The sequence below is a fragment of the Aplidium turbinatum genome, chromosome 7 (genome assembly GCF_918807975.1).
Source record: "Aplidium turbinatum chromosome 7, kaAplTurb1.1, whole genome shotgun sequence".
Classification (NCBI taxonomy): Eukaryota; Metazoa; Chordata; class Ascidiacea; order Aplousobranchia; family Polyclinidae; genus Aplidium; species Aplidium turbinatum.
This window is the reverse complement of record NC_137478.1, coordinates 23,276,551-23,291,298: the sequence shown is the minus strand read 5'-3', so window position 1 is coordinate 23,291,298 and position 14,748 is coordinate 23,276,551. Positions and strand designations below refer to the sequence as shown.

General features: G+C 34.6%; 1 protein-coding gene across 1 annotated transcript; it reads left to right on the top strand.

Moving 5' to 3' along the window:
• The first annotated feature begins 4,406 nt into the window (after nt 1–4,406).
• LOC145773853 (kelch-like protein 6) lies at nt 4,407–14,236 on the top strand. Its single transcript, XM_082584975.1, has 6 exons — nt 4,407–4,560; nt 4,996–5,213; nt 6,635–6,737; nt 9,298–9,371; nt 11,142–11,322; nt 14,037–14,236. Exons 1-6 carry the CDS (start codon nt 4,407–4,409, stop codon nt 14,234–14,236), a joined length of 930 nt encoding a protein of 309 aa, XP_082441101.1.
• Nucleotides 14,237–14,748: the final 512 nt, after the last annotated feature.

Genomic DNA, 14,748 nt, shown 5'->3' with positions numbered 1-14,748 from the left:
TGAGTTGTCGCTTGACAAATAGTTTGCCGACCAAGTTAAAGCTTTGATCAACAATTTGCTGTCTCAAAAGTGGTAGGTTGAACATGCATGGCCTCATTAAAGATTTAACTCGTTTAGATGGCATTTTTTAGTTAGGAAACCGAACCTTCATGCGATATCCTTTGACATTTTAAACGACGCACAGTTTGAGAATCATTGAATATATATGATAGTACCTTACTTCTGAACGAAGATAGCAGGCTAGTTTAAAAATCACGTCATTTGCAAGCCATTCAATGGCTAAAAAGTTCAATGCGTGACTGGCAGGCTCGGCCACACAAATAAAGCACAACCAAATTTTAAATGTTGTAATTTATCAACCATGATGTAAACTCGGAAACTTTCACGGACTCCTTGAAATCGCTTTGCGGATCCCTTGGGTCCGCGGATCCCGATTGAGAACTGCTGGTCTACGCCAAGCTGTGGATAACAAAACGTCGACTTAATTTACTTTATATCAGAAATGTTTGGGTGTTTTCTCTGGAAATTTTGATTGGTTGAAACGCTGTTCCTGTAACTTCTGATTAGTTCAATATTTCATTGGCTTTACACAAAATTGATGTTTAAGTGCCTACCTTTTTTTCAGTGTGAACACTCGTTTTTTGACATGCTTTATGATTTACGTTTATGCTTGTCAATGTGAACCCCCCTTAAGAGTTGTCTGAAAAAACAAAAGCTGGTGATCAGAACAAAATATAAAATGATGTTGCCAAGGTTCACTACCTCTCTTCAACTTTTATTACATCACTGTGACAAACAATAACCAAATGATTTCGTCAATTAAAATAGTTCGCGTCCATCGTAAAATTAAATCTTATTTGTAAAAGAGTTGTTGCTGAGCAACTGCAGCCAAACATGGTTTGTTCACCTCTATTAATGATTGAATGGATTGGAAATATGTTTGTCATGTCAGGGTGTATATGTTGACTTTGCTTTGTGTGTAATCAACTTGGTTTGTTTGTGTGGTGCCGCGCTATTCTTGTGTCACAGCAGTTTGAAGAGTTGTGAAGTAATACTTACTTGAAGTCAAACTCATAAGCGCTGTCAAAAAAATGTAAACGAAACATTTTTGTATGAGGCTGAGAAAGTCAGTGGCAGATTCAGGAGACGGGACGGGTGGGGGAGGTGATTGAGGTAACAGCCCCTCCATAAACCACAAAAAAGCATCTTTATTCATGATGTATTTGCAAAGTCGGATTAATGTTCGGTATTGTAGATCTGCACATCATTGTGTTTTGTTGAAACTGCTCTCCCTAAACCTACTTGCTGGATCTGCCCCTGGAAGAAGTTTACGCAGGTTGAGAAGCGATAGCTGTTCGAAGACCGGGAACAAAAACGTAGTTTTGGTCTTATAAAGTTTTAAGATCAAACTTTCAGAATCGCATTCTATTTAAATACAACAGCTGTATACTGAAAAGTTTGGGTGTTCATGTTACTTTCAATCTTATCAGATGAACGTTGCAACTAGTGCTAGATACAATAGCTGTAGTTGTATAATGTTCACAAGCGAATTTCTTTGTGATTTAATGAATTCAGCTTCTGCAGGATATTCTTGAAAGTAATCTCAGTGTAAATTTCAAAAGACTTTGATTCTTTTCAACCAAACCTGTTTATCAAATACTGCAAAATCTTATCTGCTTTTTACTGCAATTACATTTAAGGTGGGTAATGCTGTGGTTGGTTCTCGCAAAAAGATAAAAACTGATACATATGTAGCCTACTTGTATTTCTGCACAGAAGGGATTATAACGAAACATAGAGTTGGCAATCACTATCGATACATTGCATTGCTAAACATTTTGTTATTATGCGTTTTTTCATCCCTTGTTTGTAAGTTTATAACACAAATTTAAGATGATTTATTGCAGCATGATGAGGTTTCGTCCATAACTTTTATTTTTTTACTGTGCACGGACTGCTCGCCACTATTCTGATTGAACATTGGAACTGTAGATTTGGCTAACTCATTTAAAGTAGTACCGGTAGCATTTTAAACTAAATTTTATTGTAAAACCAATCCACATTGTGTTGATAACATACATTTTGAAACTTTAATCATGGTTTTGGGATAAAAAGGTTTGGCGATGAAAATTAAAACAAATGTGAGTGCTCTTGTTCAGTGGCAACCATGTACTGAAAAACAATCATAGCCAATGTTTATTATATGCTGCAGAGAAATCATAGGAAATGTGATTCAAGCAATTTAAAAGCACGCACATGGAAGACATCATGCAAAAACTGAACGAGTAAATACGTTTCTTTATATTTTACCATTTTATTTGTGAGCACTGGTTTATTGTGGTGATAATTGTGACAACTCAGTAAAGAAGAAATGGAATTGAAATGCTTATGGTTTCAAATTGAAGCTGTTTCAATTTTCACTATGATATGTATATGATGTAAATCGAAAACATTCAAAAGTTCAATGATTCTGCTTTTTATGTACAGTATATTGCGGTGGGATGGCGCAACGGATAAGGCGTTGGCTTTCCAATTATGCAAACCTGGTTCGACTCCCGGCTTCAGCTGGTTGTTGAAAACACCGCTCACCTCTACCCAGGGTGTAATAAATTGGGTGGACGTAGTTGCTGAAGGAAAGGCTGCCGAGAGAAAGGAACTGGCCACCCTACTCTCGTTAGTGCCGATGGCTTAGTATAATGAGAACCTTATCTTCTCATCCCCCGATGCTTGAATCAAGTATGGGACCCCCCTTTACCTTTACCCCTTTATATATATCATAACCTTGATACAGTACAGGAAACTGTAGGCTATGCATATGGACTAATCTTATAATGGTAAATTATATATACTGTAGCAATGCTATTTTTTTCTTGTGTCAGGCCTTTTTTTATTTCCAACACTTTTATCCTGATGCTACAATTGGCTAGTTTTGATCCAAATAAGTTGTCTGTGTTAAGCATAATCCTAGATGAATCTGGAATTTTTTTTAATCTTCTTAGTTTTTATTTAAGTGTTGTAAATTAGCTTTTTGTTTCAGCAAAACAAAACTTCAATGGATTCAAAGTAGATGCAAATAAAATGGCCACAGAACTTGTTGCATTGAAACAATATCTTATTTAACTGTTTTTAGTCTATGAAATTCAAAAATACTTTGGTTTCTATGAATTTTTACAGCAGTTGTTTACATTGTGATTTAGTTGCTTTAATGGATGTTTCTTGGAGTGAATCTACTGATGTTTTTAAAAAAGTATTTGATTTATATTTGAATTTGTTCAAAATAGAGAAAGAAAATCTGGAAATGGTTATTGTGACGTCACTTTGACTGCTGGAGACGGTGAATTTTCCAGTCACAAATGCATCCTTGGAGCGTTTTCGACTTTTTATCAAAAGCTTTTCTCTGCAAAGGTGAATTTTGTGTATTATTTGTTGCTTTGTTGATAGTGAGTATGGAAAGTGGTTACACATAAATTACTAACTACTGTACAGTGTACAGCCCAAAATTTGTTTGCTTCTTTATTTAAAATGTAAAAGTTTTATGAAAAAGTGGTCAGTCTTTTTTGGTTATCACTTGAACTAAATTTGAGAATCAACGCTTTTATATTTTGTAGATAATTCAGAAATTTAATCTGTCAATCGTTTATTTTCCTAAAACAATGTATGGAATTATTCATGTACCCTGAAGAAGTTGTTTTTCCATATTTTAACTAAATGTTGGAATTCCTTAACTTTGAACACACAGGACTGCTACATGCATTGTTAATTTATTTGAAGTGTGAAATTATAATTTTAGAGCATTTGTACAGAAGATTTTCCTGCTTAACAGCGCCAGACCTGGTATTGACAATGCAACTTTAACTCTAAACAAGAAAAAAAGAACTATTCATGAAATGATATAGAAAAAAAAGGTTTTATGAAGATTTACTGAATGATAAAGAATTGAACAATGCGGTTATTACTTTTTTCAAAACTATTCAATCACAAAATACATAGCAATTGTATATTGCGGTCTAGGCTTGGCATAAAAAAAATAATTTATTGACGTGCTTCTGGACATTTTGTTGTGTAAGCTACTGTATATAACAACTACATTGACTGTGGGCAGAGACGCCACTGTTTCGACCTTAAAGTCTCCTCCATGCAGTAAGCGTTGATGTAGATCTGACAACATTGTTAGAAAAACAAAAGTAACTAGATAAAATATAATAACGTAAATTAAAATTGTTTTCACTCAAAATTTTTCCAGAGATGATATCATTAGTCAAGCTGAAACGTATTTTCATTTCAGTGCAGCTCCCGATTGTTTATTTATACAAACTCATTTATTAGTCAAACTCATTCATCAACATCATAATCTTGATAAACGTTTAATGCTATGACCCAGCTTTGTTCATTTTGTGAATTGTTAGATGAAGGAAAAGTATGAAAGTAAAGCGAATATCCACGGAGTGAAAGAGGATACCATGGAAGCTGTTTTAAACTTCATGTATACTTGTGAAGTGGTGGTCACAAGTGAAAACGTGTACAGTTTGCTTGAAGCTGCAAATTATTTGCAAATTCCCAGTAAGTGTCAACGATTGTTTAAAAGAATAAAATAATCTTTTTTATGCTCTACGAATTTTACAAAACGTTTTTTACAACAGCTTATGATAACTTTAATCATTTAATGCTATTAGTTTTTTTTAATATTTTTTGTGTTTAGATTGTGACGAAGATATCAGCACAGGGGCAGAAGTTATAATTTTTAACTTGTTGATAAATAATTTTGCATCAAATTTTATTGAACTTACTTGTTAGTGTTGGCTCCTTTCCTGAGCTCATTTTTGTTCACAGTCGGCTAGGTTAACTCGAAATAATAACAAACAATCAATGTTTTGAGTTTTTATATTTCATAGCAAAGATACCCTGGAAGGAGTTGGCAGTTTTATTTATTTATAAAAATGTTTAACAGGTTTCATTGCACAATAAGGTTTTTCACTGATGTTGGTTGTTGTTTAGATCTCAAGCAATATTGCATCGAATTTCTTCTTGATGAAATTGATGTGACGAATTGTTTAACAATTCAAGCATATTCGAAAATGTATGATCTGGACCAAGTTGTGACAAAAGCAAACATTGTCATTGCTGAGAACTTTGAATCAGTTATCGATGGAAAAGAGTTCAAAGAGCTAACACCAGATGTGATGTTTGAAGTGATGCAAGTGGAAGAGAAAAAGGTTTGTAGGCCTATTTCAAATTAAGACTTCAAACAGAATTCGACAATCACAAATACCACAAACTAAATTGAACCAGACTCTTCGCCAGGTATTTAATTTGTGAGCAGTGTACATGTTCTTGGGCCAGTCACATAATCAAGGCACATGCTACCTGTGGGTGCGAAGAAATGTAGACAGAAAGTCGCATACAAATAATCATTGCCCGTTCATTATTCAAACCACTCCGAGATATCAAATGCTTATTCTCCATGGTGAACCCACAGTAAGCAATAACTAATCAGGTAGTGCCTAAATAGTTAATACGCGACAAAATATCGATGTTTACATGATTTATAAAAGCTCCAATAAGCGATTTCTACTTAAATTCCAGTCGATTTGAACCAGCGCAGAAGAACAACTTTTTAGGTTAGTAATGGCAATACGTACAGAACAGTTAAAAATTTGTGATTGCCGTTCATATCCATATGTAAAATAATGTTGGCAAGTACTGGACTTAAAATTCAGGTAATTTGTTTGCTTGGCCATGATCTGCTTTTCATTCTATGAACTGAGCAGAAAAATTTGGACTCGACATTTCGCATCTTGTTCTGTGACGTAATACTCATTTGTGATAAAGTACAGTAATAGTAATTGATGACGTCATTCAGGTATCCTCGGAAGAGAATGTTTTTCATGCGCTCATAAATTGGGTCAAACATGACGTCACCACACGTAAGAAGCACATGGTTAAACTTTTCAGTTTTGTTAAACTTGGAAAACTATCCTGGAATTTCTTGCAAAATGTTGCATTGAAAGAGGTAAATCTGACAAATATTACAATTAGTAATCACTAACTAACATGTAGCAACAGTGAGCATATGTTGTTGATGATGATAATTCTTATATGTTTGTAGCGGGCATGGTTGTGCTAGGAAAAATAAATGAAGTGGAATATAAGTAAATATCATCAAAACAGTGCTGCCCAATGCCCATTCAATATTGTCACTTATGTTATCACTTTGAAAATTCGTAGGAGATAGCATAATGTACTACATACTTGTACAGATACAATCATAAGTCTAAATAAGATTCTTCAACAATTAGTGAGAAGAATTACGAGAAGTATTACATTCAGCTCACCATAGCGATGGGAAACATAACACAAGTTATTACAATAACAAGAAGTTTGAATACAACGTTACAAAACAATAAACTAACGTACTGATGTAATCAATATAAACTAAGCAAAAATGGCTCCACTCCAACATACGGCTTCTGTTGTGGAGAAGGACTTAAGTATTTTTAAATGTGATTTTTTTACAAATGATTTTATGTGAATTTGTGAAACCGATGTTACAACAAACAACAACTATCTGATGAATATTGAAGTAATGACATTAAACTTATGTGTAAATTTGCTAAAGTTCCTTTCAATTCATCAGGAATTGATTACGACTTCATTGGAATGTACAAATATTGTACTTCTATCTGCAATTCCACATGGTGCTGCAACTGAAGTTCTTCCCGCTCCTTCAACAAAGGAAGGTTTGGACAACTTTTTTAGTTTAAAATTTTTGTACTGTATGTTAGAGTTGATCATTGAGTCACAATGTCCAACAGCTTTTATGACCCACAAAGTTTGTGTCACATTATTGATGAAAGTTATTCAAAGCGGAGTCGAATGATTTAAATCGTTTGTTTATTGACGTCACCAATGAAAGGTTTTGTTAGGAAAATATATGAGGAGTCATTTTTTTCTACTTTTCATCAACAACTTCAAACATTGATCCAGCGCAAATTGAAGGAAGGTTATACAATTCGAATTGTCTGTTCAGTGACTCCAAACGTCTAAAAATATCTGCGTGATTTTCCTAGAGGTTAATAAATTCAATAAATCAATAAATTATTGTACGATCAATTTTTTCATTGATCTAGTGCTAACCGGTGTAGTAGCGGTGGGATGGCGCAGCGGATAAGGTGCTCGCTTTCCAATCGTGCAATCCTGGTTCGACTCCCGGCTTAAGCTGGTTGTTGATAAACACCGCTCACCTCTACCCAGGGTGTAATAAATTGGGTGGGCGTAGTTGCTGAAGTAAAGGCGGCCGTGAGAAAGGAACTGGCCACCCTACTCTCGTTAGTACCGAAGGCTTAGTCTAATGAGAACCTTATCTTCTTGTTCTCCGATGCTTGGATCAAGTATGGGACTCACCTTTACTTTTTAGTGCTAACCAAAATCCACTACTAGCTGTTGCATGGTCCTAAAACAGGGGTGTCTGAAGTTCGGCCCGCGGCCAAATCCGGCCCGCGATACAGAAATCGTATCAATTCAACTTGCATTATTAAAAAAATTATGCAGTAATTGTCTTACAGAAAAGAGAAAGGCCGGCGAGAAAAGTTAAAATCATAATTGCGAAATCAATTATTGTCCTGAAGAGCATAGTAATTAGTGATAGACGAGCATTCATTCATTTTCTTGCTACCGAATTCAACAAACGGCGTTCGAAATTTTTTTTTAATTGAAACGAATTGACGCCCATTTGCTAATAATAGCCACTTAGTCATATTGTGTAAGATTAGCCTAACATACTCAGCTTGCATTGACGATAATGTTTTAGTTTGCTGCAACTGGTTTACGTATTGGAATAGATTTTGTATTGAAAACAAAAACATGTGATATAACACTCATATATAATACTCGCATATAATTGTTTACGTACACAACGTAGTACTAGTTAGCTTACTCAACCCAATGAACCACTAGTGTTAATGGTACGTTCAGTGGCGTACACAGAATATTCTTACTGGCGTTCGATATACTGTAATTTGACATTTTGTATTAAGAATAGCCAAATGCTATTTTATAGTCTAACTAAGGATTGAGGTTGCCGAGGCTATCTGTTGGTGAAATATAAACTCTCACGGTCTTTGCGTATGTCACTGTAGGTCCACTTTTGGATTGAATTATGAGATATGTAAATATAAAAAGCATGATGGCAGGTCTAAAGTTTCTAAACGGATAAGTAAAAACTGATAGTTCGATTATCTGGCAATGTTTTTACATTAAAGAATAAATTGAACCTCTCTGTGAAAGTTTAAATATCGAATGCAATTTATTACGATAGGTACTTTAAACCAAATTTATCGCATTTTGAACGTACATAACGATAAAGAAGGCCTGCTCTACAGGAGCGTGTGAGCACCATCTCGCCCCCCTTCAGAAATTTATTAGTGGGTGTCTACTTTTTAGTATAGATGCCTAAAATCTTTTTCAAACCATAGATTGTGAATTTGGATCAAAAACATCAGACTGACTCCACAATCTGTTGGGACTCCATCTTCGACTACATAACAATGCAATGAGATATGGAGTTTAACTATAATAACTAAAAGACTTTACAGAGCCATTTTCAGAAGATAATTTGGCAATGACAAAGGCCGTCTCTAAAAAGTATAATTGCATTACTTTTGAAATACAAAAACTAAAAACTAAGGACAAGAATGAAGCAGTGTGTGTATTGAAAAAAAACTAAGACGTTTAGTTGAATGCAGAGAACAGCCTACTTAAACAAGGTAGTTACAAAAATTTGACGACGTGGAGTTTCCTTCAGTATGCAATCCCTCCCTCCCCATCCTGAAGAGTTTTTGAATTAAAAAAATCATCTCGAATGCAAAAGTAGCCTTTGTGGTGGATAATCCCTGTCAACGTTTCAGGATGCTATTATCGAACATCTTCGTCGTTTCATGAGCATTTAATTTTGGACAAGTCTTATGCTATCAACCCTTGAAAGACATTTTCCAAGAAAGCGAGAGTGTAGTTGGTTATTATTTCTTCTGTAAAATCCAACAAAATAACACAGATTTACTGGTTTAGCTTATTTCAAATAGTTGTTCCAATTGACCAACAACAATACAAAACAGATGGGTGCAGACTAAGCTATAAAATGTCCAGTTTTTATAACAGTATCGTCACATTGTTTATATAAAATTACCGAAAGACGTTGCACTAACTAAATATGAATATGGGTGGGCCCTGCCCTGTTGTAAAACTCTTGATTCTTTCTTCTGATTGATTGTGTTTAATTGATCTTGCGTGCTCTGTGCACAGCCGACTTGTTGGCTTCTGGCGTGATTCGCGAAGCTCTTGTTCACGTTTCTCTTTGTCCACTTCTCAGTTGTGTTGTGAGGGTTGTATAAAGTTTAGGTGCTAACTTTATTTTTATGCTTAGCCATGTTTTATAAAGCCTTTTATGGTAATCTTATTAAGTAAATAAAGTATGTCAGGCCCCTAAACAGAGATTTCGGCCCAATAATGGAAGCGGTATATAGGGCCTTGCGTGATTTAAGCTATTGAATATCGAGCTTCTGCAGCATTAGTTACAATTTTTTTTAATTTCAAATAGCCAAAAAAAAAACATTAAACAAACCAAAGTGAGTGGGCCCCTAAACAGCCGACTATCGGGGGTACGAAGGGCGGTTAATATGGCCTTGCTATTCAAGACCACTTCTGAACAATACCATGTTTGCACTACACAATCACAACAACGCAAAAAAATCAACATTGTTAAGGGAGGGAGGGGCATTGCCCAATGGCCCCCTCAGCGTACGCCACTGGCAGTGAACATGAGTATTAGCAGTGAGATATGAGATCACTTGAAGACAATCGCTAGTACGTCAAACTATCAGTGACTGCTTGTAGACCTACATCAACATAGATATGCCACTGCTATCTAAATATAACACAAGATCGCAAAGTAAAAAAACGCCAAAAGCAGGGAAGCAAGAGTGGTTTGCAAAAGTTTTTAATAACAATTATTATTATTATTATTATAACAAGGACAAAGGTGCGACTTGAGACAAAATAAAAACAACTCAACACAAATTTTTAGGAAGTTAATTTCCTCTTTCCTGCATAATATATTATACATACAATGTACATTGACATGACATCGGTTTATTGATAACTAACCTATATTTATCTTGCCAGAAACCTCTTTTGTATTTTTCAAAATTGTTTTTAATTTCAAATCACATCAAAAGCGGTTTTAATTAAACCAATCAAGCACTTTGACTGGCTTCAAAAAATTGTTTGAAGTACCATATTTTTTAATATTTTTCATCTGTTTTACTTCTACTTATCAAAATCCAACTTGATTGGTTATTATCGCCTCTCTTCAGTTTTCACAAAAAAAAAATTTGGATTTTTCGTAGTAGCCTAAATGAAACTGCGATGCATAACAAGCAAAACCAAGAGCGATGTAACCGGAAAAACCGCTTTTGCTTAAGTTTGCAATATCGTTGTTTTCATGCCACATGGTATTATGTAATTGTTTTCTTAGAAAATGTGCAGTGATAAAAAATTCCTTAGAATTCGGTATGCAAGAGCGCACTTGCAATCTCGCGTGTAATGAGAAGTCGTATACCACCAGTTGATAATGTGTGAATGAAAGTCCTTAACTTTCCATCTCCGTTCAAGCTTGCGGGTTCTTGCACTGCACCTGCTGTAAAAATCGTGTAGACACGCTGATTATTATTAAATATTTTAAACTTATTCCTTTTTTGTGTGTTTCAGAATCGAGGAATCAATTTCTTGCGTTTCATGGAAAGAATGTGTAGAAGTATGACGTAAGAGAGAAAGAAGCAACTGACTTCCTGGTAAAATATTAAAAGCTTTTGGGTTTACTGTTACAAGGATGAGTGCATTTATTGTTAGATGGTGTGCGATCAACAACAAAATATTGTTTCACAATGAGTGGTGAGCTCCAAGCTGTTAATGTTTAAATGTTTTTGTGTTTGTGATATCTTGCTATTCAGCAAATGCATCACTGCAGTTGCAATGATTGCACTCGACGTTTCACAATTGATGTGAAATTATGTCGAACATTCAAGCAAGTCTTGTGAAATCGTGACGTTGTTGATCTTACACATTCTTAACAATTTATGTTTCTTCAGAACACAAACTTTGACCACGAGTTTGGATCAGCTGTTTGTCATAAAAGTGAGATTTTTGTTATCAGTGGATATAAAACTAAAGTGGTTGAAAGATTCAAGTTAAATGATGAGGAATCTGGTTGGACTCAACTTGCTTCCACAAATGTTGTCAGAATTGGAGCTGCTTCTGTGGTTTGCAATGGTAAGAATCCACTTGAGTTTAGATTCAAATTAAGTAGGTCCCATAACTTGTAGATAAACTCATATTTGTGACAAAAGTGATGAATATTAACAATGATGAGCGCCGAGTGCGCATGTGACACGCACCACACAAGTGCGGTTTGGAGTGCCGCATCCTCGCTAATGTTTCATCTTCATTTCACTCGCTCAACAAATTTTTTACGCAAATTTTACTATCGAGCGTTTATGTTTTATAGGTTGATGTTGGATGAGATTACTTTCGATTGTTTGGAAGTTTGGTTCGGAATGCCACATGCTCGCCAATGTTTGCGTTTAATTTCGCTCGTTCAACAATTTCACTATCGTTGATTTAATTTTTCAAGGTTGATGTTTGATGAGTTTTTTCATTGATTACGACATTAGCGTGATAGCCGCTTTTTCATATCTCAACCGATCTTATTTTTTAGACAAGTTAGGCCTAATTGTGACTTTACTACATTAATTACAACTTTAAAAGTTGTTATTTTTGCGTACTTGTTGAGTAGCATGCTTTCAAACAAAATTTTGAAATGGTTTTAATAATTTTTTTTGCATTTCGCAAAATGCTGATAATAAACATCTTGGTGCTCTCGTATTTAATTAAAGTGATCTCAAAAATACGTTTCAGCACACAGTAAGAAAACGGGAAAAAATTATCTTCTGACAGAAATCATATCTACAATAGTGCTCGATGAAAGACGACCTGGCAACATGTTGCGATATAAAATGACTTAGGTTTGCTCCAGTCAGTTCAATTTTGTTCAGTGAGCTCAACAAGCTGACATTGAAAATTATTAGTTACACATGAAGGTGATATGATTGGAAGTCCTCCGAGCGTGGTTACGTTTATTCCTAGGGAACCCACTACATCGCTTCCCTACCCCTTTCTGCTGAAAGTTATTCTACATCAAAATCACCACTTGCATTTAAAATTAATGTCACATTAAGTTCATTAATATGTATTTGAAGTAGTGATTGCGAATGTCTTGAACTGATAACAGAAAAGAGGGTCGGGCGGTATCTTGACAAATATTTTTCTTTTGCATAGATGCTAATCAAATTATGACGCCACGACCTGGTAAACTCTGTAATAACATAAATTAACATTGTATGCCATTTAGCCTTCAGAACAATGTTATATGTGCTAGAAACTCTGGCTTGGTGACGTAATGAATAGAACGCCCACCTCTTGATCGGTAGACGTGAGTTCGATACCTTGTCGGGTCGTGTCTGAGACGTTATAAAATTACCACTAAACTTTGTTCTTGCTTAGCACTAAACATTGAAGAAATGGAGTCGGTGTAATAATGTACCCGTCCGTACGGCTGCGATCGCAAAGCGCTGAACACAACGCATTGGATCCAATACGCACAGTAATGTTTCAACAATAAAGTGCAGAGTTTTGTATGTCTATGTCACCTTATTTTAATAAATGATACTAAACTCAAAAAGAGAAAATAGATTTGTAAAACACTCTGCAAATCAATAAACTCGATATCCAGCTTAGTGGCATAAAGATTATCTGAAAGATTGTAGCGAGCATGCAAAAAAATTTCTGTGGAGTACGAAAACAATTTTCATGGGACTTAAGATAAGATGTTAACTTATGTTTATATCAAAAGGATATTTTAAATGCTTGCTGTAGTGATTTACTTTTACTCTGCTGCAGAAAAAATTAGGTCCAGAAAGATGAAAGATTTTATAAACCCTGTGACTATCTTATTCTCATGTTGATACATCGCCTCGACCATACATGTCATATTGACTGGCATAATAAAACAGATTTAAACAACCTAATTATGGATTCAGAATCGCTACTTTAAGTGAGCATCATCACTGCAGCGCAAATATGGTTCCAAATAGCCAAGGACAAAATTAAATTGAACCCCACTGATCTGCAATATTGCAACAGGCCTATTTTGTTGAAAACAAAGTTTGATTGCTTTTGCTGAAAGGTGATCAAATAGTTATAAACTAGTAATATTTGAAACAAATCTGGTAAAGGAATTTATTGAAATGAAAAGGTGAACTCGAAGGAGACCAAAGCAAAGGAATTTTATTATAAACGCAAACAATTTTGAGGTACTCTATGTGTTGCTTAAACCACCCCTGAGCCAAACAAGTTCATATACATTGATCAAGCGCTTTATACTCAAGACCAAGCATTTTTCACTTCATGAGGCTTCAATAGTCTATAATTGCGTAGTTTATTTTTTTCGTCCGTTTTTATTGTTGAAACCTTGTGCCATTCCTCATTTTCCTCCTTCAGGAAATCTTTTCTAGGGAAGTAGCAAGCATAATTTATACACTCACACGTGGTGTGGAATGAATGTTGAATAAGTTTCTGTTAACGAAGGTGTCCACTTAACTCAAGGAGTTTTTCGTTCCTACCTACTTCCAGAAAATCATCAAGGTTCTTTTTTTTGAAGATCTTTGAATCAATAAGAATAGCAACATAAATTATTGGTTTGTTTCAGATTGTTATGTAATACAAAATAAGAGGATTTTAATTATGATTTGATTCCAGCCTTTATACATAACAAAATTTGTTCGCATTGTTTAATATAAAATTTGTATTCTTTTTGGCAATAATTATGAAAATGATTAAATCTATTTATTTAATTTTCTATTGTTTATTTAATCTATTATTCTAAACAAAATTACTATTGAAGAGAACCATTGTTTATACATGAACAGATTCCATCTTCACTGGTGGTGGCATAGACAATGGTAGCACTGGTTTGACTTCATGTGAAAGTTACAACATTGTTGAAGACAAATGGTACAACAGCGTTGATATGAATGAAGGTCGTTGGGGTCATGCTTTGGCTTCCACTGGAGGTTCGAACTTTGTTGAAAAATTAAACAAGTGTAATCAATGTGTTGTGATGAAGTAATTCGAAGATGGTGCCAACACTGTTATACAGTAAAACTCATTTATTAAATTTATAAGTAAATATTATGAGCACACAAAAATCCAATATCTCATAATTTCAATGGTTGTACAAACCATTCTTTGTTCTATTGAGAACAACAACATGATCACAATCACATTCGATTCATGGTGGGATTGATCAATCTCATCAAATCGAATGTTTTCAATTTGTAATTATTGCACTCAGTCTTAGCTCAAAAAACCAGAAACGATAGTTATCGTCCGTCATCATTTTTCGCTAAATAATTCCTTTTTTAGAGCAGCAAATTATACTGCTTAACAAGTTTATAGAAACTAGGTTTAAGAGATAATTTTAGAATCCTGATATTAAATATTATGTCCGATGTTGTCTATTAGTTTGAAACGAAACGCAGAAGAATCTCTGAACGCTTCAAAAACAATATGCTTTGAATGATTTTTTTTTGCCATTTTATTCAAAATTGAATAATTACCACAAAATAAGATAATTGATAA